Source organism: Vespa velutina, chromosome 6, assembly GCF_912470025.1.
Source record: "Vespa velutina chromosome 6, iVesVel2.1, whole genome shotgun sequence".
Taxonomy (NCBI): domain Eukaryota; kingdom Metazoa; phylum Arthropoda; class Insecta; order Hymenoptera; family Vespidae; genus Vespa; species Vespa velutina.
In genome coordinates, this window is record NC_062193.1 from 1,195,997 (window position 1) to 1,222,033 (window position 26,037).

Below are 26,037 nucleotides of genomic sequence, written 5' to 3' on the forward strand. Positions count from 1 at the left end.
AATAAAAAAATACTATAAAAAATTATAATTAATGTCGTCATATTTATCATCTCGTTTGTATGATTGCAACCTATGTACCTATTATAATAGATAATTGTTTCTAATAAAAAGTAGTCGACGAATAAATACTTCAGAATAAGAAAAAAAAAATAAATACAAAAAATAATAATAATAAACGAATGCACCAACCATATGAATACTACGTGTTTTTTTTTTTTTGTTACGAAGATCATTCGTAATAATATCAAAAGAAAATAATTATAGAAGTATATAGTAGTAAGATGATAATAAAGATGGTCCAGTCCTCAGCCAACATTATTTCTGAGTAATTGATTTACCGCTGTCAATGTGGAAATCGGTATCTGTAAGGAAAAATTTTTGTGAAGAAGAAAAAATTAAAAATTACAAATTAAAAATTAAAAAAAAGAACCAACGATCATTTACATTAAAAATATCGTCAAAGAACGATCCTGGTTTATAAGTTTTCGAACCAACAAAAGTGATGTCACTGCCAGTCGAACTGTCAGCGTTCACTCGTGAGATAATTTCTCCTGATGCACTTGCAGATACTCCACCAGATGCAGTTCCTGATGTACCACTAGATGTGGATGCTGGTATCGGAACCGAAACTGGTATCACCGAACTCGAGTGTAATATTTGTTTCCTCAATGGACCACTGCGAAATCTCTTTCTTAAGTACCAATGATTCAACACCGGTTGTTCTTGTGCCGTGTTAACGTTATTACCTACATTGATATAATGTAACGAGTTAGATTATGAGATGCTAAAAGTTTATTCATTAATTCGATTTGTCATTCCTCACCAACTGCAGCATTCCCATTAGCTCCAGCATTAGCTTCAACGACTCCTTTCGAAGATATCAAGCCATTAACAAGTGGAGTAGACTCGTTTATCTTTCGATCTTCTTCAATCGATTTATCACGGGAAGTTGGAATCTTTTGTACATTTTCGAATGCACTGACATGACTCTTGCCATTGACATAACCTGTATTCGCATATAGTTCTGCCGACGTACCTGCCTCTGGGAACTGAATTTTTTAAATTTTTAATTTCCTTTTTTTTTTCTATGATTATTACAATTTTCTATGATTATACTACTTATGAATAGTTTTAATTAATCGAATACTTACGTATTTCGACTCGGGAATAGGCTCGTTGATCAGGACTACTGATTTTGAGTTTATCTGAAAAGAAAATTCAAACATTCCATTTAGATGAAATGAAACTTATTGATAGATAAAGACAGAGAAAAAATATTTACCGCTCTTTGGCTCTTATGATTCTTCGGTATTGAGCCTGAAATTAATTGTATATTTGTGTGACTTGTAGATGGTTTAATTGATGCGGCATTACTAGGTACTGTATCATAATAAACATTATCGGAAGTTCTGACTGCTGGTTGATTATTTCCAAGTCCAGCGTCCGCGAAAAGAGTACCGGCAATAGGATTATTCGAATTTCCACTTCCGTCCAGGATTCCTGCTAGTCCAGCTTTGGCTGCTGGTTGATTATTTCCAAGTCCAGCGTCCGCGAAAAGAGTACCGGCAATAGGATTATTCGAATTTCCACTTCCGTCCAGGATTCCTGCTAGTCCAGCTTTGGCTGCTGGTTGATTTTTTCCAAGTCCAGCGTCCGCGAAAAGAATACCGGCAATAGGATTATTCGAATTTCCACTTCCGTCTAGGATTCCTCCAAGTCCAGCTCTGGCTGCTGGTCGATTATGTCCAAGACCAGCTTGGGCATATAAGCCACCACCTAACAACGTTACTTATATATCTTTCTCTTGAAAAAAGAAAAAAAAAAAGAAGAAAAAGAAAAAGAAAAAGAAAAGATTTATTTCTCACCTGTGTTCGCATTATCACCGTTAAGTAGTCCACCTAATCCAGCAGACGCTTGTGGACCAAACGGTGTTCCAGCACTTGCATGAAGTCCTCCACCGGTTTGAGAATTACCAAGAAGACCACCGAGACCAGTTTCAGCATGATATCCAGCAAAATTCACACGAACACCGTCTTTTGTGAATTGTAAAAATGGTAGCTACGATGAATCAAATGAAATTTTATATCGGAGCATGTATAGATTGGTAATTAAATATCGATTAATTATTATTACTATTATAAATATTATTATAAATATTATAAATATTATTTATTATAACAAAATTATAGACATATAATATTCCATGTTGTTTATCGAATAATATTTGGTTAAAACGTATTCAAGGTTGATATTGAAGCAATTATTGTTTTTATGTACAATTTCAATGAATAATTACGTTTGACAGATAAATTTCAAATTATTCGACACCTTGTCATTTTTCAACTGAAATGATTATGTCTATTATACATACTATTGTTTTAGAAGGTTCAATAGTTCAATAACAATGGAATAGTTTTTGCAAGTCATTTTTCACATATCAGACGGGGAATACTCTGTTTTTTATTTTTCTTTTTTTCTTCAAATGAATATTCGATAAGTTATTATTTTCAAAGAAAAGATACTTAATCGTTTCTTAGCATTTATAAGTTTCAAAATTATAAATATTAATAATACGACTAAAATTATTAAATAATATAATCGGCAGTTGATTATGATTGATGATTTAATCAGATTACATTAACGTTATTTTCTCTAATTGATTTTATTGTTTCTTTTCCAATTTTTTTTTCTTTTTTTTTTTCTTTTTTTTTATTTAATTATACTATTTCTTGTTCTTTTTTTCTTTTTTTTTCGTTTTTGTTTTGTTCAAATCGATTCTATAACGATCTTTAAGTTATCAATTTTTCGAGATATCATTATTGATCATTGATGATTAATTAATTAACATTTTCCAAAGAATGTTTTAAATAATTTATCAAATTTGAAAAAATAAAAATATCGCTTACCCCACCGGAAGATTCTTGAACAATATCTTCGAGTTTTTTAGCATCGATTAGAAAAGAAAAAAACAAAAAGAGATTCACTGTTAGAAGGACATCGTTAACGTTCACTTTTCTCGTCGCCATCTTCTTCTATACTGAACGAATCAGGTAAGGCTGCTGCCAACCAACACTAATTTCTACAAATGAAGCCATCTCCGGTAGTAGGGAGAAACACAAACGATTGAACGTTAATATCATCGGTAAACATAGTGTCATTTCTTTGATTTGTCATGGATAATTACATACAGGTAAAAATTTATAAATTAGTGTCGTGTGTGAACATGAAAATGAAATGAATAAAAATTCTAGACTTTGATCCTTTCAAATGACAAGATCATTAAAAAATCAGATGGCGATCTTATATATTATATTTTATAGCAACGTGAATAAATTCTTCCTCTTTCTTTATTATGTGTTTTTTTTTCTTTCTCGTTATTATAGTTTTTTTCTTCTATCTTTTAATTGTCATAATTAGGCAACTTTTAGGATACGATTTTTAATACGTGTAATATTATATAATATATACATATATATATATATAAGAGAGACACACGTTATATATACATATATATATATATAAGAGAGACACACGTTATATATATATATATATATATATATATATATATATAACGTGTGTCTCTCTTCGAAGAGAAAACATACTGCTCGACTATACAATATTAATAATTAACGTCGATAGTCAGCTTAAAAATACATGTTTTTTTTTTTTTTTTTTTAACCTTTTAATCATGTAAAAAATATTCACCTCGTTTATGTTTTATTCATGAAGCTTTTGTCGTACATTCGAAGCCTATCATTTACATACACGTATATATCTATGTATACATATGTATATATCTATATATACATATGTATATATCTATGCATACATATCACGTATGCTCGTTCTCTGTTCTTTTTAAAATTTATCGAATTCGAGAGATACCTTGATTTTGTCTTTATTTTTTTGAAAATCAAAAGAGGAGATAATATATGTATATATATAGGAAGTGTAATAGTTCTCGAGGACAATCAAAGTTTTACATAGGAGAATCACGTATAAGATCGCTCGAATGAATCATTCAATGTTCTTGAAACATGACTTTTGATCTTTGAATCGATTAAAATTATGAGAATTTTTATCTTTTCAATGTTTAGCACACTCATCGTCTGGGATAAATAAACAAAAAAAAAGATCTTTAATGCAATATATAAGAGGAATCAGCGTCATTGTTTTTTTTTATTCAATCAATATAATTATTCACAAAGGTATTCGAGCTTTTATCTCGAGGATGATTTATGCTCAACTCATTGCTAAAAATCATTCGTAATTCGCACTAATTTTACATTGACATTAAATTTATACGAAGAAAAAAAAAAAAAAAAAGAAAAAGAAAAGAGAAATAAAAAAACAAATTATTTACTCTCACATTTGTCCATTACCGTAAACGAATAAATGCATTTTTATATGCAATTTATTATTATTTTTATATGCACATTATATTCTAACCGGTTTTCATTGGTTGGATAATTCTTGTGACGTACTTCCTATGATAATGAAATTCAATAGAACGAAATACTTCGATAAACTATGTATGATTGATTAATAATCTATAAAATGAGAATTTATAAAATGACTAATTACGTTTGACGCAATTTATAATCTTAAAAATCGTTCGTTGTAAAAGTTAATATTAATAATAAAAAAAAATATACATATATATATATATATAAAATTGTAAACAAAATTCTAGAAAAAATTAAATTAAAGTAGGTTCAAACAAACGTAATCTTGGTATTTCGTGGAGCTATTTTATTCTCTAATGGTGGGTGCTCGTCGTATCGATATCTAGATCTGTCCTTTCTCCTTGTCGAAATATTGTCAAATATTGGATCATTTTGTTCGTCATTGATCGACGGTGCTATCTTATTCTGAATTTTATCTTTCGATGGATTCAACGAAAAATGCCCGAAAAATGTTCCAACCGATCCATTACCTTCGTCGATATTTTCGTGTACCTGATATATGTTAGAACCATGTCCGCCACCACCAAGAATTTCATGTACACCTGAAAAATCATATCTATTATACCAGACTTTCTCTCCCTCGGGCATACGTAACTATAATAATAATTATTCTCTTAAACGAAAGACATCCAACGGAGATTATTAACACACGTTGCACATTCCCGTCGAAAGAAATTCTTACGTAAAGTATTCACAAGTGCATCGTAAAATGCACGTCGTTAAGATAACGGAATTTTTCTTTTCCTTATTTTTTTTTTCTTTCGTTTGTTCGTTTTTTTATTTTTTTATTTTTTTTCATCGAGAAAATTCTTCACATATTAATGATATTAATGATATTTATCACGTTAATATTTCGATATTAATTATTTATTTTTATTTTTAATCGATACCTCCATGGCTTCCATGAATTCCATGATTACCGCCATGACCATCACTCAGACAACAATGATAATTTCCAAGAAAAGAATGTATTTGTTGAGGTCTGTAAATGGCACCATGATGGCCAATAAAAAGCTTCGTCAATGAATTTAATCCAAAAGGATCATTTTGATGATGTCTCGGATATCTCAATGCTTTCTTTTGCAATCGTTCGTTTTGTATTTGCTCTCTTCTTAATCTTTGTTCCTCTCGTTGAGCCTGTATCCTATCGCGTCTCTCCTGACGTCTCTTTTGAATTTCATCAGCGTTTTCTAATCTTTGTGACGAAGTTGTTTTTACGAGTCTTCCAACGGCCTCCAACGTTGAAATTGGAATCTACAAAATGAATACAGACCAGTTTAATACGTAAGACGTTCGATTACAACGTTCTCTTGATTTGATCTTAAAGCGAAAGTAGATACATACGTAGAGAGAAAGAGAGAGAGAGAGAGAGAGAGAGAGAGAGAGAGGGAGAAAGAGAAAGAGAAAAATAGAGAAGCAAAGTTCATAATGGTTGACCTGAAAAATGTTGTCGATCGTTTCTTTATTTTCCGGTGTGAACGATTGCGCCGCTATTGCAGTTTGTTTAACCGCCGTAATTGGAATCTGTGTTGATTTAAATTATTTGATTAAGAAAAAGGAAAAAAAAAAAGAAAAAGAAAAAAAAATCAAAGATTAAGATAATCTTTGATCTCAAATACTCACGTTAAATATTTTATCGATTACACCTTCTTCCTGGTCAAGATGATCTCCATTAATCTGGCGTTGTGAAACAGCCTAAAAAAATATTTACTACTAATAATTATACAAAAAAATATTATATATTTGTATTGGATAATACGACCTAATGTAGAACGAGTTAATATATTTATTTTGTTTGACTTTTTCAAGTTTTCATTATTCTTAACATGTAAATATATTCAAGATTGAGATCATGAAAATTAATAAAATCAATTTTATTTTTTTCACGTCAACTACGACTTACATATATTATTTGCGAATATTTTGTCTATTCATTTGTCATCGTCACTGTGCTGTTTATTTATTGACACATTCTTAAAATAATAATAATAATAATAATAATAATAATAATTGATTAAATAATCAACGTTAATACAATACAGCAAAGTCAATGAAATAATTAATTTAATTAAAAAGTTACAAAAATGAATAAATATTTTCAAATTTTTATTATTTATGAATGTCTATTATAAGACCTGTACTTTACGTAACGATAATTTAATTATTTAATTATTATTTAAACTTACATCCTCCAATGCAGTAGCGAGAGCAATGACACCAATCAGAAAGTAAATTCGCATGATCGAGCGAAAAGGAAAGGTGCTGAGAAAGCTGCCTTTCATTCAGCATCACCAGTCCAGATACGATTGCCAAGAAGATCGAGTGAACCGATCTATAAGGGCGCGATCAAGAGATCCCACGCTGATTCCCGGCCAATCGGAATTCGGTTGCTCATGAAACCATTCTTTTTTTTTTTAATTCTCCTTATCGAGGAAAGGTGCTTTCTACATAACGTAATATCAATATACACGTAATGCACGGTCATCGACTTCTTTTATAATCTTCTCTCCTTTTTCATAATACCTTTTAATTTACGTACGTGTAATAGTGACATATCTCATGCGTAGGCTTTGTACTAAGTTGTTATGCAAGTTAACATCCTAATAAATATACCGATTATGTAACTAGACATTAAATTTGTTTGACGAGAATGAATTAATCATTTTAAAAAAAAAGCTTTTCATTTTCGAATTACTTTTATATAATATATTACAAGGAAATATATATTAGAGAAAAAAGAAATCCATTATTTTTGTGTGAACTTTAAGACTTTATTTAACATGTTTCGGATTGTCCGATTTGGGTCAAATAAAAAAAAAAAAAAAAAAAAGAAAAAAATAAGATAATGGATTTCTTTTTCCCCAACCTAATATATTAAAATTTTTGATGTTCGTAGATTTTTTTTTTTTTACGATATAATTTGTGACACTATTTATTACTAATGAAATGTTCATAAAGTTTGTACAATTGTTATTACATTTCGATATTATTGAAAATTGTTAAGCATCTAAAATTATATTACATTGTGGTGACATTTAAGTTGTGACATATTACACGTGTCGTAATGTGTAATTAACTTGTTTCTTTTTTTCTATAACCGATCTTTGGCTGTTTCATCGTTCAATAATTATAATTAAATTATGACGTATTTTACGTTTAAGAGAAATCCGTTCTATTTTGCACGTGCGCGCGCACATACACACACACACACATACAAACACGCATTCACACATAAACACACACATATATATATACACTAATTCTCAGCAGATCCGTTTTCAATAGGCATTGGGATTATCTTGCAAGTACGTTCCTACCTGCTTACCAAGATCTTTTCTAAATTCATTCACATTAACATCCGATTGCTAGAAAAAATAAAATTTGAAATGTTCGATTAGAAATATTCTTAAAAAAAAAAAAAAAAAAAAAAAAGAAAAAAGGAAAAGAAAAATATGCTATATATAAAACTACAAATTGTATAGATCTTACTTTAAGGGCATCCTGCCATTCGATGTTAAATAATCGAATTAATCCTTTGATGTTTCTGGTAATTAATGATTGAAGTTCGCTCCTTGTAAGTACTGGAGTTTGCTTCATGTTCGTCATCGTAGCTTCTGTCGTCATTGTGGTCTCATTTCGTTCGCTTATCATCGACGTTTTACTTGATTCCATCAACGAATCACTGATTATTGATTTACTAGTTGTTGTATCCGGTCCAATACTGTTACTAATTATTGAACTAATTTGTTTAATCGCCGATTGAGTGTCGTTGAATGTCTGAAAAATATGTTCGTAGAAAAAACCCCCAAAGTTCAAAACAGTGCCTGGCGAATGGCAACCGGATATACAGCTGTGTCATGTTATTGCATATAAAACGAGAAATATTTTCACGACAATGTTAAACAATGTTATATCAAAAATATGTTTGTTATATATATTATCGATGAATATTTGTAAAGATTAAAATTCTTTAAAATCTTCGTTGATTTATTTATTTATTTACCAATTTTTTTTCTTCTACTTATTTTTTTTTTTTCTTTTTTTTTCTTTATAATTTTACCTCAAATGCGATCTTTGCAAGGGTCCAAAAGAATCCTGGCCTCTGTTTACGAACTTGCCTGACGACCCTTTTCGTTTCTTCCGGCATGATAGATTCCGAAATGATTTTATCATTGATAGAATTTTTCGTCTCGAAATCCTTCTCGTTTGATTCGTCCGACAGCATTCTCTCGAGCATATTCATTTTTTCAAGAATTTCTTCATCCAACCAACCATTATCCTCATCGTTCTTATCGGGACGACCTTTTTTATCAAGAATATCCTGTGATGGAGCGACGTAATCATAGTTCGATGAGCTCGATGGCGAGAAATTCAAATGATTCTTTCTTAAAATATTATTTTCGAGATCTGAATCTACAGGAGGTGAGTATTGATAATATGTTTCCGGTACGTCGTATTTGACACGATCGTTTGATTCAATTCTATAATCGTCATAATAAGTTCCATATGGCATCAAGTATAAATTTTGACAATCAGACATTTTTGATCCAAAGAAAGCCAACAATAGCCAACCGGCAATCCAATGATGAAATAACAACGAAGACATCTAGAAAAAGTTATGATTTATTTTTATTAACGTAATTCTACTTTTGTCTATTTCTTGACAATATAATATGTCGAAAGTAAAGTCGTATCGAAAGATCGTAAAAGTTCGGCTACGATCCAAAGTGAGAGTCACGAAGGATGAATAAAGAAGAAAGATCCGAAGAATTATGTAAACTCGATACGACTCATGGAGGAAGGTTTTTACCGGAGAAATATAGTTAGTGGGGAATAAAGAAACCCGTGCGATTCAATGAACGACAGAAGACGCGGGATAACGTTAACTCTCCCTCGAATTAAAATATCCTATTCTTCTCACGTAAAACACGTTCTGAGTTTTCCACGAAGAAGTCCCAAAGGAATAACAAATTTTTTTTTAGAAAGATCTTCTCTCGTTTTATGATCATTAAAGTTACGTTTTTCTTCTTTGTATTCTTTCTTTCGTTTTGGTTTTCTTTCTTTTTTTTTTTCTTTTAATTAATTTACTCAGGAATTTAATGAAAGCTTTTTTTCTTCTTCCTTCTCTTTCAGGTCTTCTTCTTCTTCTTCTTCTTCTTCTTTTTCCTTTTCTTTTTCTACGTCTTTAAAAATTCGTGAAACGAAAAATCTTTATTTCGTTCGAAAATTTTTTTTTTTTTTTTTTTTTTTTTTTTTTTTTTATCTTCACGTACCTTTACCTTCCGTCCTTTCACTTTTTCTAAATATGAATCGTTAATAAACAATCAATTATTAAGATTTTCGTTGATTATTATTCTCACGTGTTAATTATGCGAAAGGGGATCTTTTCTTTTCAATGATAACTTGTTATTATAAAAAAAAAAAAAAAAGAAAAAAGTTCGTTTGTAAAGAAGAACGACGACTTTCTTAAACGTTCGAAATGTTACTGTTCAATGAACGAACGGTATATCGAGTTTTCTTTTAACGGAGGTCGTGTTTCGAGCTTTATCGAACGATTCATTATGCTTTAGAGATTCTACGTGACGTGTCTTATGTCAAAGGCGTGATTCGAATTTGATTTCAGGATATATTTCGAGAATTACGAAATGAATCGATGAGAAATCGATTATCGGCCCGTGTGACGAAAATGTTTCGAAAATTCGTATCACTTTGAGAATCACGTACGAGCATTTAGAAACTTCAATATATTGTTATTCTATATATGACTAATATATCTTCATTTATTCAAAAAAAAAAAAAAATAAAAAAGAAAAAAAAAAATTCATTTCGTTCGTAATTTCAAACTATGCCGTATTCATTGCGAAAGATTTATTTTGAATGAAAAAAAAAAAAAAAAAAAAAAAAGAAAAGAAAAAAGAAAAAAGAAAAAAGGAAGAACAATTTTGTTACACTCGAAGATAATATATATTATCGCACATGTTTACAACTGTAAACATTTCAAGGTTAATTTATTTTAATAAGATTAATTAATTTATATATGTATATATATGTTTGCAACGTAAAACAAAACATATTCGAGTGTTTATTTTAATTTGAAATCATTTTTGAATTTGACAAATTTAAATGAATTTCGATCGACGTTTGGACTCAATGTAATCGTATATGTAAACGATATCGCATTTAACCGATAATTTCACGTATTATCTGTTAAAAATAGTATTCATGTACGAAAAACATTTAAATATTATTAAAATGCAAAACATTGGCAATTTTCATTATCTGACTTCCTGTATCATTAAAAATATCTTGTGTAAAAGCAAGTGACTATTAATTTTAGTAAATATTCCTCGTAAATTGTAATTTAACATTTATTTACGTTGTCATGAAAAAAGAACGAAATGTAAGATATTTTTCTTTTGTATAATTATTTACCGTGAAAAAAGAAATGTTTCTATGTGAAATGACATGCGTGCAACGACATCTTAGATGAAGCATTACAAATCAAGAATCGTAGATTCGTAATAGCGAATGTTCACGAGACTTTCTAACGTAATTTCCTTTACGTGGAACATCGTAGTAGAAAGATTTCGTTCGATTAGAAAAATACGCACGGTTATTGAACTAATTCGAGGATGATTTTTCTCTTCATTTCCTTTCATTATATTTTTCAATACCATGGGAGAGTCGTTTGTCGAGTTACGTGTAACTTATTTTTTTTATAGCATACACATGCGAACATATACACGCGCACACATGCACACATACACACACGATCAATATCGATATTTCGATCGATCAATAGATCAATCTACCGTAATGAAATTAATAACACTATTGTGATAGTGTATTGTCGATAAACGTTATATATCGTAGTTTCTAATTTTTTTTTCTTTTTTTCTTCTTTTTCTTTTTTTCTTTTCTTTTTTTTTTTTTTTAAAAAGAAACACTTTCCTTTTTGATAATCTTTACGATCAACGATCATCGAGTAATTCGTTCGTTCAACATCGTCGATGGATCGCACGGTACTCGAACGTCCTTGCTTTCGTGAAACTGGCGGAATCAAACGACCACGTGGATCTTAACTCGCCACTTAACCGGCCATCTTTTACTTTCACTCTCGATCGCTCGCAAGACCACGTGTTTTCACGTATAAACGTAACACCATTTCTTACTTAGTATTATATATTTAAACGCCCTCGTTCTTACTTCATCGTTAATTAGTTTCGAGTCTCATCGAAATTAAAACGTGATTTTCCATGTGAGTCAGCTTATTAAAATCGTAAAATAATTTATTCGTTCAAATCGCTTTATTTATTATTGATTTTAACGACATCCTTTATACTTATGTATATATTAAAAAAAAAAAAAAAAAGAGAAAAATAGTAATGCCTTATTTAAATATAATTTAACGATTATGTGTTTTTGTTAATATAATTTTTAATATCTCAAATAAAATAACAATTGAATAATTACAAATCTCGAAATATTTCCACTCGCGTGCACAAACCGTACAAATAAAAGTTTCTCTATTACGGAATTAACGAATGTTTCGCTATTATAATTAGTTCGATAATCACATATATATATATATATATATAACTTTCTCTCTCTCTTTTTTTTTCTTTGATAAGATTCTTTGAAAAATAAATTTTCTTTTCTTATTCCTTAAATGATGATTTAAAAGTCTTTTTAAAGAAAGCTTTAAATGAAACGAATACTCAGCTCTGAAATAGTTGCCTCAGGCTGTGGTCGTTTTACGTCACTTTTCTAACCAGTAAAACTTGCTTTTAGATTATTATGAAATATAATTTTTGGAAGGATATTGACCTTACAATTTGGACCTAAAAATCTATCGATCTATCGAATCTATCGAATAATCGAAACGATCGGAATGATCGTTTTTAAATGAATTTTGAATTTAAAGTTTTCCTTTTCTCTATTTTATAGCTAATTTTATTGAATTAACAAAACAAGAAGCATTACGTAAATTCGTATTTTGTAAATATTCAAGGACTTGTGTAATTCCTTATCAAAACGTCAACGTAAAATTTTCTTTTATGTCAATTTAACAATATAACGAGATGACGATAATAAGCATGAAATAATTGAAATAATTGAAAGGAAAATTTTTATGCTCACCGTAAACAAAAGAATCGTTCGTAGAAAATTATTCTTTACGAAAGGATTACGCAGAAAGACATTTCTCTCGATCCTCGAAGAGAACTGATCATACTTGCTTATCTCGAAATATCTCACCGTAGTATTTCATAAAAAAGGGGGAAGGAAGAAAAAGAAAAAGAAAAAGAAAGAAAAGTAAATAGCATTTATGTACAGTTTATATATATATATATATATATATATATATATATATTTTTTTTGTCTGATTACTACGTAAGTGACATACATCAAATATAAGAACAACTTAATTATACATTTCTTATCCTTTTCTCGTTTGTTCGTTCGGAAACGATTTGAAATCGAACATAATGAGATTTATCAAAGTTCGAAATAAGAGACAACAATTAATTTCATGAAGAAAGAAAAGAAAGAAATAATTAAATTTAATGCGAAACGACGTAACTGAACATTAAGTGAACGTTCGTTAATGTTATGCAAATCTCTGGCAAGTGTGTCGGTCCGAACTTAGTAAAAATGAAAGAAAGAAAAAAAGAAAAGAGAAAAGAAAAAATAAAGAACGAATAGAACGATGAGTTTTACATAACGAAGATATAACTGACTCGTAGTTATGAAATCTCTCGTCGTGTCTTCTTTTCTTCATATTTCGCGAATGACCGAAATGGCGTCAACGAATCTGACTTTTAAATGTTTACCAAATTTTTATAAATTATTACATTCGTGTTCGTATTAAATGAGATTTATCTCTGTACGTTTTGAAATTGAAATCGTTCGTTCGAATCTCGTTGAAAGTTCATATTTATTTTATATTTTTTTTTTTTAACGTAATCAAAAAAAAAAAAGAAACAAAAGAAAAGAAAAGTGACAACAACGAACAAACGAATTAATTCAATGCAACATAGAAAATCTTATTAATCGATTGAAAAATAATTTCGTTCCTTGTCTTACCTTTGAATTTATTTCCACAAAAATAATCGAATTTACTTTTACAAACACAAAAAGTAATTAATTTGTTACGCAGTCGACTGATCGATCCCTTTAATTCGTTTCGTTTGAAAAAATTTCTAATAATCTGTGGAATGAATCGAGCGCGAAAATAAGACAGAGTGCATCTTGTCGGCCGGTAGAAACGACACTAACGAGATGAGTCTTTCTCTCTGAGTTTTCAATGTGTTTCGTATCAGCTACGAAGGTCATCCACATTTTTAAGAAGTGAAATATCTTTGTCTTTCGTGTTTGAATCGAACAAATCCACTTAAATTCTTTATTGGACTAACCTTTGTTAGTTTTTTGCTCTGCCATACCATACGTCATCTTTCCATGTCGTAATAACACGTAAATATTTCATTCTATTGAATAACTCGCTTGAATATTTTATAAACCATGGAAAATTACGAAATTATCGTCATTAATTTGTTCACAAATTTTACAGGAAAAAAACAAAAAAAAAAAAAAAAAACAAAAAAACAAAAAGAAAAAAAAAAAGATTTGTTAATGGTCCTCGATTACATTACTCGTTTTACATAATATTTAAATTTTGTAAGAATTTATTTAGGATCTTGAATTACGCAAAAAGGATTTCTATTAACGCTGACCGTAGAAAAAGAAAAAGAAAAAGAAAAAAAAAAAAAGAAAAAAGAAAGCTTATATTACGATATGAATATGTCATTTCGATGATGAATATATCAGCCTGAAGTATGATAATCCTTACGACAGGTAAGTACGTCGGAAAGTAATTCAAAGGTGTTATTTTTCAAAGTACATCGAACCCGAGCCACGCCTAGCATATACAATGATAATGTTCACACTTGATCGGTGCACTTCTACGAGAAGACATTCTTATCGATAAGATTTTAAATATACTTGTATATGTAATTACAACAAAAAAAAAACAAAAAGAAAAAAAAAAAAGAAGAAAAAGAAAAAATAAATTGAAACACGTGATTCCATCGATAAGTCGAGGATACGACCTGAATTCCTACTTTTATGAAGTACATTAAATTCTCTATTATTTACGAAGTCAATTCTTATTGATCCTTCATTGATTACAAGAAAAAGAAAAAAGGATAAAGAGAAAGAAAAATATACAAATGAAATGATTAAAAAGAAACGTCTTTGTTAACACGTAAATATATGAGTAAATATATATATATGAAATAGATACGTGTATATATATATATATGTATCACGTAGATAAATAGGTAAGTGCAGTGTCAAAGTGCATAATTGTTTTTTCCATTTACATTCACTTCTTCAAGGTAAAAGATCTAATGTTTCGTAACATTTCTTTCGTCGTTCTATTTCGCAGTTATTTATATGTTTTTTCTAAGACCCGACGATCTCTTATACATATGTATATAACATTGTCGAAAAGAAAAAACCTTTTTACGAGAAAAGAAAAAAATCATACATCTTTTGATTCCTTATTTGTTTTCTTTTTGTTCGTTCGTTCGTTCGTTTTTTTCTTCCTTTTTCTTTCTTTCAAAATGCAAACGATAAAGAGAAAAACGAGAGAGACTTTCTAATTCATTCGATTGTTTAAATCTACGTGATAATTTATTAATATCAAGATTAATCGAGTGATATCATTAAAAAAATTTTTCTTGGTTTTTTTTCTTTTTTTTTTTTTTTTTCTTTTTTTTTTCTTTTTTTTTTTTTTTTTAATTCCAAACAAAAAAAGAAAATTAATAATGATACTACATAATACCATGGAATTTTGCATTTACTTATAAAATTTATATATGAGAAATATTGTAAGAGAAAAAAAATAGAAAGGAAAAGAAGGAAAAAAAAATATTGAATGAAAAACTGGTTGTTAGTGCCCTATTTAATTTATTGCGTATTTTCAAGTATATATATGTATATATAACGAGTCTGGAAATTGTCGATCGGTTGAGTCGATCAATTTCTACAAAATTTTATTACTTCATTTAATACACACGCAGTTTTCTTAATAAATCGTTATTCGCGTTTCTTCTCAATTCTTTCATCACCCGTTACGTGAATTCCCCGCAAGCATGAAATTATCGATTATCTCGAAATAACTGAGATGACTGTCTCATAAATTCTATGGAGTTCTTTCCGGTAGCCGGAAGTTTTATATACGCATTCTTAATACTTTCCGCGATAATGTTTGGATTTTCTCCGAATCTTTCTTCTTTCTCTCTTTTTCTCTCTTAAAATAATCGAAAGCAAAAGAGAGAGAGAGAGAGGGAGAGAGAGAGAAGCTTTCACCGGATATAACAAACATATTCATATAACGAGGAAAGTGAAACGAAAAATGAAAATAATTGCGAGGTTTGCGATTGGATTTTATTTTATTTACAAAATAAAATATCATCTTTTTTTTCTTCATCTTATCTTTGCTCGAAATACAAATGAAAATAACATGCGTACTATTTTATTATAGTAAGAACCGACAATTCAAATTGTCTTTATTAGATGTCTCGATACGATGTTAATATCCGAAAGGTATTATTGTCAGATCGAATCTGGACATGCAAGAAATTTTCGTATGCGTGTTCACTGCATTACGTGATCACGCGAAAAGGAAAGTAATATATAACGCACCTTTTAAATGATTAACTTATGATCTTACGTAACAGTCCTACATATCATTTATATTCATACATAGTATAGTTTACGATAGTTAAGCGTTAAATCCTTAAAAAACTATTCGTCGAAAAATTATGACCTTATTCGATTCTATTTCTAAAGTATATATATATATATATATATATAAAAATTAGACAATACTATAACTCGTACTATACTTTTTGGTACTTCCTACATTATTATAAATCGATTTTATTTGAGAGAAGCCATTATCTTTTATTCACGGATTTCTCATCTATATATGTATATATATGTATATGTATATATTCAATAATAAAAGATTTCAACGATCGTTAGTGACTTCTCTATTATAAAATCGTTTATTATAACAACAATAATAATAAAAAAATATTGTATCCTCATTCGTTCAACTCTTTATGGCATCTTTCTAGGAAGCTTACTGTTTTACTGTATGCACCACATACTAATATAATAATATTATAATATATATATATATATATATTATAATATTATTGTAATATTATTCCTATTCATTTTTTGTTCACCTTTTCTCTTTCTAAAAACGTTTTTTACAATAGTAAAAATTCCATTGCAAATATATTCCTATTAGTATGATGTGATAAAATTAAAAAAAGAAAATTGGATCGATGTGATCGATAATATTAGAATCGATAAAAAGAATTGTAGTAATCAAATCGACTAAATCACTTAGAGATGGAAAATCGATTATGAATCTTGAATCTTTTTTCTCAGGATTCTACGATATGTCAATGTGTTTAATGAATAATTTCATTATTGTGGATTATCCGATGGTAAACCTTTTATAGCGAAGACACCACGAAAAAAGGGCTTGAAGATTTCTAGGAGTGTCTGTGTTCGACGGGCTGAATTCTGAAACGTAAGAGATAATAAGTTCAAAAAAAGTATTCTCTTTCTATAAAAAAAAAAAAAAAAAAAAAAAAAAAAAAAAAGGAAAAAAAAAATTATAAAATATGAAACTAAAGTCGTTCTAATTATTATTTTCTGTTAAGCAACATATGTGTATATATATATATATATATATATATATACATATATAAAAGATAAAAAAGATATTATAAATCACAACATTCTCCTTTTTAAATTCTTCGTACAGTAAATAAGTTCAGATATTGAAATCTTTGATTTTATCCTAAAGAACTTTGATCTAGGATAACTGGTTTTCTTACTGTTACTATCACTAAGACAACCAATTGACGTTATTACGTTCACCGATATTTGCATATTACAAAAATAAAAAAAAGAGAAGAATTAACTGAGGAACTAATTTCTTGTGTGCCGTATAAAAACATTAAAAATTCTAATCATAGTCTCTAGAAATGATATGTAACGAGTTTTTTGTTTTTGTTTTCTTTTGTTTGCTTTTTTTTTTTTTTTACGATACTGTCACAATTATTGCCTATATTGTCTGTATTATTTCACGATACTTCTGCATCATCGTACTTTTCTTTTTCCGATCGAGCGAATAGTGCTTTGTAATTTATCATTCATTAAATTTCAAGAGATTATATTTTTCTTCTTTAATTAATTAAAACATAGTATAGGTTTATTAAACGATCGAATAAAATTACGATATAATATACTTACAAGAATAATGTTGTTGAGAATTCTACTTATGTTCGTGATCAAAGTAAAGCCAGAACCAAAGATACGTGGCGGTATATCCAATGATACCTTTTGTCTATCGAACATCGGAATATTTTCCTCCGTTGTTGTCGTTGTAGAACCGCTCTCAGTTTTCTAAACAAACAACGCGTTTCTATGTAATGCTTTTATCATTCAAGCCTTACCAGCTTCCTCGTATCAACCGCGAATACTTTCACTACTTTAATCATATCTTTGAATCATATTTTTTTTGTCTTTTTTATAAATTTTCGAACGTATGTATACGTGCGTATATGCCATATATATATATATATATATATATATATGCGCGTGTTTGTGTATATGTGTGTATCTATGTGTGTATGTGGTTTATACGACTAATCTATGACAATATGTTCCTATAATAAGATTTTCCTAGAGAATTATAGGGAATTTCTTTATTTACTACAAAACAGTGATGACTTCGTATAAATGATATCAAGTTCTATATATATACACATATATATATATATATATATATATATATATATATATATTAATTAAATTCTTTTCGATATGTTATTTAATGGTTAGATTGATTTGTATTTTAATTAAAAAAAAAAAAAAAAAAAAAAAAAAAAAGAAACAAAAAGAAAGAGAAAAAAGAAAGAAACGGAAAAATATATCGTCTCTTTTATAATAAATAATAATATATGAACTATGACAGGAAATGAGGAAAGGATCCTGTATATTCATACTTCACTAAAAGTGAAGACTATATCTAATTACAAGTGATAGACAAATAAATGATAATAAGTTTATTTCGTATAATCATTATTATCTATTACCATCATCATTATCATCATCATTATCATCGTCATTATCAACATCGTCGTCGTCGTCGTCGTCGTCGTCGTCGTCGTCGTTATTGTTATTGTTATTATACGTTGCATTATTACGTAAAAAAGATGCACTATTTACATCACTATTAACACACGATATCGGTAGATCCTATAGGGAATTGAATCGTACCTTATAACGAAGATAAGAAAAAAAAAGAAAAAAAGTAAAAGAGAAAAAAAAAAGGAAAAGAAAGAAAGAAAAAATATAACAGAAAAGTAATAATACTATTGAAGGCGAAATTATTTACAGACAATAAATTCATATAAAGAGATTCGAAATCTCTTCGATATATATATATATATATATATATATATATATATATATATTTAAGCTAGTTTCACGGAGATTGCTTCAAAAGTATTTAAACTTGATTAAATGATAAGCGTTAACGAGATTACAATAACAACGCGGGAACAGCAAGAGTTGCTTTTGTTTGTTTGTTTGTTTGTTTGTTTGTTCGTTCGTTCGTTTGTTTTATTTTTGTTTCTCAACAACTTGCTTGATGCTTAATCTCAAGAAGAAAAGGGTAGCGTCGCAAACTGGGTTTTACACTCGTTGAAGAAGAAGAAGAGGGGGAAGGGGAAGGGTGTGCCTAGTCCTCGTGCGTTTTATCGGCCGAGCTAAAAAAAGAAAAGTGAAAACAAAAAATGTCCATTTATCATTGAAATCTTGGTCACTTTGTCAATATTGTCGGTCCCTCTTCGATCTTATCTTTCTATCTTCAATCTCTTTTATTGTATTCGATTTTTTTTTTCTTTTTTTTTTTTTTCTTTCTTTTTGCTCTCGTTTTCTCTTTTATATTATGGCATGTCCATGGCTATTTTGGAAGAATGATGATCTTCGGTCAAATGTAGCCTTTCGATGGTCAACAGTCCAAAAGTCCAGTTTCCAAATTCCCCCGTTCTAAGCCTTTTATTACGCCGTATTTGGTGGCTGGTAATCATACTGTTATGCACAATAGCTACTTTCAGTACTCGTTAAAAGTGTTTTTATTTGTTTTCTTCTTTTTTGTTTATGTCTTTTTCTCAAGCCACATTAGATTTTGTTAAGACTTTGTCAAGTATTATTGATATGAGTTCGTTTAAGAAAAGCTTTCGTTTTTAAAAATGCGATTGAAATTGATTAATGAGAAATCGTTAAAAAAAAGAAAAACCAAGAAAGATGTTAGAATGAATTAAAAAAAAAAGAAAAAAGTAAAAACAAAAGGAAAGAATATAAGAAAATGAAAAAATTAGAACTTAAAAGAGCATTAGAATGAGTGTACAATGAATGGCAATGTTAATGATCCTTAGATAAATCTTTAACCCTGTTTATTATTCAATGATGAAGTTTATTACTGCATTTTATTCCAATGAATGCGATTGAGTGCAATTTAATTATTATGCAATCACCAAGCCAGATTAAGCTAGACGTTGCCTTTTTTGTTTGATTTTTTTCCAATGATTTTCAAACGGATCAGTTAATCGAAGCGAATCTTTTTATCGATTAATATATAAATAATGCATTTCTATAAATAATTATGCAAAGGCAATAGAGCTGTTATAATTATTTTCAGATTTCAAATTGAACGTTTAGTTCTTGACCATAGATCGAAAGATAGACGGAGAGTGATACGAAAAGAATAGAAACAAAAATAGATATCTTTTTCGAAAATGACTAGAAATTATATATAAGAAAAAGAGCAAATCTGTTTTGTTATATAATTATAAGAGAAAAAGAATTAAAAGTAGAAGAAGAAGAAGAAGAAGAAGAAGAAGAAGAAGAAAAAGAAGAGGACCGTTTTGCAGATAGAAAAAAAAAAAGAAAGAAAAAAATAATGAAGTACACGCAGTTCCCACTTGACGAATTTTTGTTTGTTTCTTTTTTCTTTCTAAATAACCTAATATCCAACAAATTTATCCTTCGTTAAAAAAAAAAAAAGAAAAAAGAAAAAAAAAATTGTCTTTAGAGTTATAATAATAAAATTATATAATTGTCCGGGACAAAAAATAGATTTTATAATTCGTAAAAGTGAGATCTACTTGTATCTGTATTACCCTTCACATAAACAAACACACACACGCAAAGAAAGAAAAAAAAAAGAAGAAGAAGAAAAAAGATTATTATAATCGATTAATATAATCCTACCCCTCCTAGATTCGCGAACGCTCCAAGATTAATTCCAGCAGAGGTACCAGAGTTAGCATTGGTTCCGCTTCCGCTCGAAGTATCGGAAGTTCCACCGCTACTACCGGAGCTCAGGTTTGATATAATTCCTACTTTTGAGGAGAGCAAGTTACCCAATAATTGGGATGCTCCTGCACCAGAACTTCCATTATCTACGCTGACTCCTCCACCAACGCTGACACCACCTGTAGCTAAATATATCCATTAAAAATTAATAATAATGAATATATATAAATATAAATAAAGTTAAATATATATATAAGAAAAAATATGACGATAAATAAAGACGACAAGAAATTTCTCTCTTTCTCTCTCTATATCTTTCATACCTGTTCCTCCACCACTAAGACCACCGACAATAGAACTCAATGGCGCCAATTTTGAAACGAACGCACTGGCCAATCCACTCTTCGCAGTATTAAAAAATGTCGAGGCACTGTTTATCACCGGATTGATACTGGCCGTACCCGCTTGAATCTTCTGAGAGACGAGACTGCCGATAAATTGACTGGTTGCTGATTGACTATTGTCTATGCCAAAAATTGCGTTCTTAGCTTTATTAGATTCGTCCAATATCGTTAATGCTTTTGTCTTAGCGTCCAGGAAGGCATCTAATTTCTAAAAATATCACATTCATACTTATCGTTTTATTATTCCTTTTATTTCTCTGGTTAATTATTTTTAATCGTGGATAACGATAAATTACTTACACCAAAGACAAAGTTGATAATACCATTTGATACTCCCAATTTGACGACACCAATTTTTCTCTTATCTCTGTCAGCTCTCTCATCGTCAACACTTTGATCCTCGTCAGCCTCGAATACGTACACCTATTTGCAAATCACAAATATTTCGATGAATTATACAAGATAGTTGCACAACTTTCACAATTTCTATAAATAATTGTTAATTTCTTAAAAGTTTTATGTAATAACGGAGAAATCAATGGGAACGGATAATGAGTTAATAAGTCTCATTAATTAATATCAGTATGTTTAATTGGAAAGAGTAAAAGAGAGAAGGAAAAAAAGAAAAAGAAAAATGAAAAAAAAAAAAAAAAAAAAAAAAAAAAAGAAATAAGTTCGGAATAGAGAACGATCGTGTAACGTGCCAATAATAATTTATCGATGATCTATGACACATGACAAGAGGGCGCGCGCGCGAAAAATATATTAAAAGTGTGAATCTATGTATCTCTGTCGTCTCATAAACTTAACCGTTTACTTTCACTCTCGACTTGTTCCTCCGGACCGAAACTCTCTCTCTCTCTCTCTCTCTCTCTCTCTCTCTTTCTTTCTTTCTCTCTCTTTATCTTTCTACCTCTTTCTCTTATTCCCTCTCTACCTTGTATATCTTTTCTCTCCTCCACCCCTTCTTCCTTCCATCCTACCACTCATCAAATCAAATCTAGTCGTCCGTTTCCTAAACGTCACTATATTTTAATTTAAAGATATATAAACGATCTCAAGTACAACGTCCGAGATAGAAATGTTTTTTATTTAAAGAATTTAATTCCACTTGATGATTTAATTTTAATTTATTCATAGAAAAAAAAAAAAAAAAAAAAAAAAAAAAAAGGAAGAAAAAGGAAAAAGAAAAAAAAAAAGAAAGAAAAAGAAACACAAGAAAAAAGAAAGAGAAAAAAGTTCATAATACCCGTTATCGACACCGTTTACGATGTTATTATACAATTTTGTAAAATTAAAAATTAAACGTCCATTACGACGAAACACATTTATTTGATTACACCGTTCAACGATCATATTGTCATAGAGATATTTCTTCTTTACGGTTCTATAATAAACATCGTTTTCTCTCATTAAGCAATAAGCTACCGCAAATCGAGGTTGTTATTCATAAGCGAGCGAAATGGCGCAATGGAAAATCGCGATGTATAGTAACGGACGTTGTACTATTCGCACGTAATGTCTCGATGCATTATTGAAACGTACATGTGTACATACATAAGTATCAAACTAAGACGATGGAGGACGATTTCGTAGGCTTTCTAAAAGTAGTCAAGGTCATTCGATTAAAATGACTTTCCATTTAAATTCATAGGTTAATCACGATCTACAGATTTTTTCTTTCTTTCCTTTTTTTTTTTTTTTTTTTTTTCTTTTTTTTTTCGTTATGTCAACTTACTTCATTCAAAGGGCTCAGATCATTTTCGGCATCTCTTTTTACTATTGGATTGGAAGCAACGATACTGGCGATCAGGAACAAACCGCACAACGTCCACATGAACTTCATTTTCTCACCCACCTTTCTTTTCCCTTTTTCTTTTTGTTATAAATTAAACCTGCGTATTTGAAAAAAAAATAACATCGATTTATATTATAATGTCATTAAGAAGAAGAGAAGGAAGAAGAGGAGGATGATGAAGAACATGAAGGGGCTGTTGATCGAAAGACGATATAAAAGTTAAGTGAAAGGTGGAAGGAAAGTATAATCGATTACATCTCGATTATGTGTTAAATCCCGTTCTAACATTTATAAATGTGCCTCTTCTGTCATGATAAAACACTAACGATTTTAATCCGATATATATGGAACTGTTAAATCGTTGCTTTTAAATGTCACTCAAAATTATATATACATATACATAAGATCTAAAACTAGTCGATCACTAACGAATGCAAAAAGAAATTGTTTGGAAAGAATATTAATTGATAAACAGTTAGAAAAAGAGCCCGAACAAAATTCACGGCGGTAAATTACATTTCGTTGTAATAAAAATGTATGTAGATATATATATATATATACATACATACATGCATATAACACGTAATTATGTGAATTGTTACATCTAGGTGTATATACACGTGTATACGTTGATAACGAAAACGAAGAATGAACGAACGAATAAACGAACAAATAAACAAACAAACAAACAAACAAACAAAAGAAGAAATAAACAACGAAATTTTATAATAGTCGATGAAGACGTTGAACTTACAGGAGACAGTAAGTTGAATGCAGGTGAGCGAAGAGATGTGTACCTGACGGAGTACGAGGCTCGTTTGAGGACCACAGTGAAGGAGGTTCCGATGTCTTACAAAGTCGAGGGAACGAAGCCGAGCATGTGTGCCCCTTCAAGAATCGAGAATCAAGCTTCGAGAATTGTGAGCCACACTATAAACGACTAGTGGTGGGAGACTTTCGATTTGCTTCGTGCAAACCACATGGATCTCTTGTATATTTTACCTCTTTGCTTTATTACCCCACCCTTTTCTGTTCTATTCCACCCCACTTTTCTCCTTTCCTCCCTTACCACCACCACCACCACCACCACCACCACCACTACCACCACCACCACCACCACTACAACTACTACCACTACCACCAGCACCAATACCATCGACACTACTAAATAATATAATATAAAATTATGCTATTAAAAATATTCCGATTAAAATGTATTTTAAGTAGTCCTATAAATAACGAATGTATATAAAATACTTTTGCAATTTAATGAAATAATCGATCCCCTCGTGATCCCTTTTTCGATATCATTCGTGATTAGAATGAAATAATAAAGAAATCGATAATGGACGAAATAACGAGATCGATTTTATGAATTATTAATGAGATGAATCTATTATTCTATTAAATTTGAATAATATATTATTGATCAAAACATAATCCTCTGTAATATAATTATGTGGTTAATGATGATCACCTTCAAACGATCTTTTTTGCTTTTATTCTTTAAATTTGATTTCTATTTTCATGAGTAAATCACGTGTATGTATTTATTATCTCATATTATTTGAATAAAATGCCGATTATGGGACCGTTAGTTTTAATGAATTTAATTTCTCTTATTAATTAAATTCTCCATTTATGTTATTTTATATATTCAAAAAAATGTCTCATCCATGTAGCCATTTTTCTATTGCTCTCTCTCTCTCTCTCTATTTTTATTCTATTATATTCTATATATATATATATGTATGTATTTTTTTTTTTATATATTATATCGCTTTTTTATTTAATGATAGAAAAAAGAAAACACATAATATTTTTTTCATTAAAGAATATTCGATAGAAAGTAAAGCCATCGAGTTAGTTTATAAAATCTTTACGTAATACTTCGTTAAAGTAATCGTTTCCAATCATAATAACTTTTTCCAACAACGTTAATTGTGATTGTTCATCGGCACGAAACACCTTACTAATTAAGAACGTTAAATCGACATTGATCGTAAAAATTCAATTCGTGTTACCGTCCTTTCACCTTGACCGTAATCTTGATTTACATTTTACTATTTTACGTTAGAAAATTATCGATAGAAAAATTTTCTAATAATTAATTTCAGGATCGAATAACGATCGATATCGATCGATAGGAATCCACGAACCGAGATAAAACTTTCATCTTGATCGTTTTATTATAATAAAAATAATTTGTTATTATAATTATTGAAATATTTGATTATTTATCTCGTTTAATAACTCTTCGCTCTGAATACAATCTATAGTAAATTTTCGAACACGCTTTTCTATTCGTTGCACGAAAACATCGATAGAAAGGATCAAGGACTTGAATCAATTTTTAGAATGCATTCGGCGCAACTTCGACATTGGCGCATTATATATTTGTTGTGTCGTTCATGCTAACCAATCAAATAATTTCACCTGCATATATACTGATTCTACGTGTACGCATTATTTTACTGTCCATCTTTTTCATGGAATTCGTGATTACATAAGCAAACGAATGAATACGTCCTGTCAGACAGTTCATTCAAATGCGTCGCGAGTCAACGAACTTGTTCGATATTTTCTCTCTCTCTCTCTCTCTCTCTATATATATATATATTTTTTTTTTTATTCTCTTTATTTTTCCTTTTTATTTCTTTCGTTTTTTTTCTCAGGCCTAACGTTACGTAAATTCTTACCCAGCCAAAATTCTTTTGAGTAGTAGCGAACGACCCACGTATTTTAATGGAGAATTAGCTTGACATCTCATGGTCAATATCTTTTTATTGAATAGTTAATAAATAAGTGAAATAAATTTATGCTTATCATAAAATATTATAATTAGGCTTGGAATATTATATTTACGAAATAAGGAAAAAAAAAAAAAAAAACGAGTCTGTATTGGTTCTCATGAAATTTACATCAATCGTTGAAAAACAAACGTACAAGCGGAATTTAT

General features: G+C 29.5%; 4 protein-coding genes across 9 annotated transcripts; all 4 read right to left on the bottom strand.

Moving 5' to 3' along the window:
• Positions 1 to 10: 10 nt before the first annotated feature.
• LOC124949722 lies at positions 11 to 3,062 on the bottom strand. 2 transcript variants are annotated; one of them, XM_047495344.1, is made up of 8 exons: positions 2,907 to 3,062; positions 1,866 to 2,058; positions 1,459 to 1,776; positions 1,283 to 1,317; positions 1,152 to 1,205; positions 824 to 1,049; positions 445 to 746; positions 11 to 362 (listed from the first exon to the last, which is right to left on the bottom strand). In XM_047495344.1, the coding sequence occupies exons 1-8, from the start codon at positions 3,024 to 3,026 to the stop codon at positions 306 to 308; spliced, it is 1,305 nt and encodes a 434-aa protein (XP_047351300.1). In that variant the 5' UTR covers positions 3,027 to 3,062; the 3' UTR covers positions 11 to 305. The 2 variants fall into 2 exon arrangements, with proteins under 2 accessions (XP_047351300.1, XP_047351299.1); XM_047495343.1 differs by having other exon boundaries at positions 1,283 to 1,776.
• A 1,095-nt stretch (positions 3,063 to 4,157) lies between these two features.
• LOC124949608 lies at positions 4,158 to 7,198 on the bottom strand. The gene is made up of 5 exons (XM_047494948.1): positions 6,653 to 7,198; positions 6,090 to 6,161; positions 5,904 to 5,990; positions 5,357 to 5,720; positions 4,158 to 5,008 (listed from the first exon to the last, which is right to left on the bottom strand). The coding sequence occupies exons 1-5, from the start codon at positions 6,746 to 6,748 to the stop codon at positions 4,716 to 4,718; spliced, it is 912 nt and encodes a 303-aa protein (XP_047350904.1). The 5' UTR covers positions 6,749 to 7,198; the 3' UTR covers positions 4,158 to 4,715.
• A 15-nt stretch (positions 7,199 to 7,213) lies between these two features.
• On the bottom strand, positions 7,214 to 13,714 carry LOC124949607. Of its 4 annotated transcripts, none has more exons than XM_047494947.1 (4): positions 13,551 to 13,714; positions 8,527 to 9,072; positions 7,956 to 8,243; positions 7,214 to 7,831 (listed from the first exon to the last, which is right to left on the bottom strand). In XM_047494947.1, exons 2-4 carry the CDS (start codon positions 9,070 to 9,072, stop codon positions 7,745 to 7,747), a joined length of 921 nt encoding a protein of 306 aa, XP_047350903.1. In that variant the 5' UTR covers positions 13,551 to 13,714; the 3' UTR covers positions 7,214 to 7,744. The 4 variants fall into 4 exon arrangements, with proteins under 4 accessions (XP_047350903.1, XP_047350900.1, XP_047350901.1 ...); XM_047494944.1 differs by lacking the exon at positions 13,551 to 13,714 and adding an exon at positions 11,078 to 11,535; XM_047494945.1 differs by lacking the exon at positions 13,551 to 13,714 and adding an exon at positions 10,899 to 10,976.
• A 2,787-nt stretch (positions 13,715 to 16,501) lies between these two features.
• On the bottom strand, positions 16,502 to 24,127 carry LOC124949643. Of its 2 annotated transcripts, none has more exons than XM_047495103.1 (7): positions 23,876 to 24,127; positions 23,019 to 23,175; positions 21,581 to 21,703; positions 21,200 to 21,488; positions 20,832 to 21,061; positions 17,805 to 17,957; positions 16,502 to 17,069 (listed from the first exon to the last, which is right to left on the bottom strand). In XM_047495103.1, exons 2-7 carry the CDS (start codon positions 23,124 to 23,126, stop codon positions 16,971 to 16,973), a joined length of 1,002 nt encoding a protein of 333 aa, XP_047351059.1. In that variant the 5' UTR covers positions 23,127 to 23,175; positions 23,876 to 24,127; the 3' UTR covers positions 16,502 to 16,970. The 2 variants fall into 2 exon arrangements, with proteins under 2 accessions (XP_047351059.1, XP_047351058.1); XM_047495102.1 differs by having other exon boundaries at positions 16,503 to 17,069; positions 23,833 to 24,127.
• Positions 24,128 to 26,037: the final 1,910 nt, after the last annotated feature.

Excerpts from the sequence above, each read along its gene's own strand:
- LOC124949607 (XM_047494944.1), bottom strand. The coding sequence starts at position 11,143 with ATGGTATTGAAAAATATAATGAAAGGAAATGAAGAGAAAAATCATCCT. Across the intron at positions 8,244-8,526 it reads TTGCAAAGATCGCATTTGAG|ACATTCAACGACACTCAATC; the intron begins GTAAAATTATAA and ends CATATTTTTCAG. Across the intron at positions 7,832-7,955 it reads AATGGCAGGATGCCCTTAAA|CAATCGGATGTTAATGTGAA; the intron begins GTAAGATCTATA and ends TATTTTTTCTAG.
- LOC124949722 (XM_047495343.1), bottom strand. The coding sequence starts at position 3,026 with ATGGCGACGAGAAAAGTGAACGTTAACGATGTCCTTCTAACAGTGAAT. Across the intron at positions 2,059-2,906 it reads TTCAAGAATCTTCCGGTGGG|CTACCATTTTTACAATTCAC; the intron begins GTAAGCGATATT and ends GATTCATCGTAG. Across the intron at positions 1,050-1,151 it reads CTATTCCCGAGTCGAAATAC|TTCCCAGAGGCAGGTACGTC; the intron begins GTAAGTATTCGA and ends TAAAAAATTCAG.
- LOC124949608 (XM_047494948.1), bottom strand. The coding sequence starts at position 6,748 with ATGAAAGGCAGCTTTCTCAGCACCTTTCCTTTTCGCTCGATCATGCGA. Across the intron at positions 6,162-6,652 it reads TCGCTACTGCATTGGAGGAT|GCTGTTTCACAACGCCAGAT; the intron begins GTAAGTTTAAAT and ends ATATTTTTTTAG. Across the intron at positions 5,991-6,089 it reads TAATCGATAAAATATTTAAC|ATTCCAATTACGGCGGTTAA; the intron begins GTGAGTATTTGA and ends AAATCAACACAG.
- LOC124949643 (XM_047495103.1), bottom strand. The coding sequence starts at position 23,126 with ATGAAGTTCATGTGGACGTTGTGCGGTTTGTTCCTGATCGCCAGTATC. Across the intron at positions 21,062-21,199 it reads TCTTAGTGGTGGAGGAACAG|CTACAGGTGGTGTCAGCGTT; the intron begins GTATGAAAGATA and ends GGATATATTTAG. Across the intron at positions 17,070-17,804 it reads TTCTCAACAACATTATTCTT|AATTCAGCCCGTCGAACACA; the intron begins GTAAGTATATTA and ends CTTACGTTTCAG.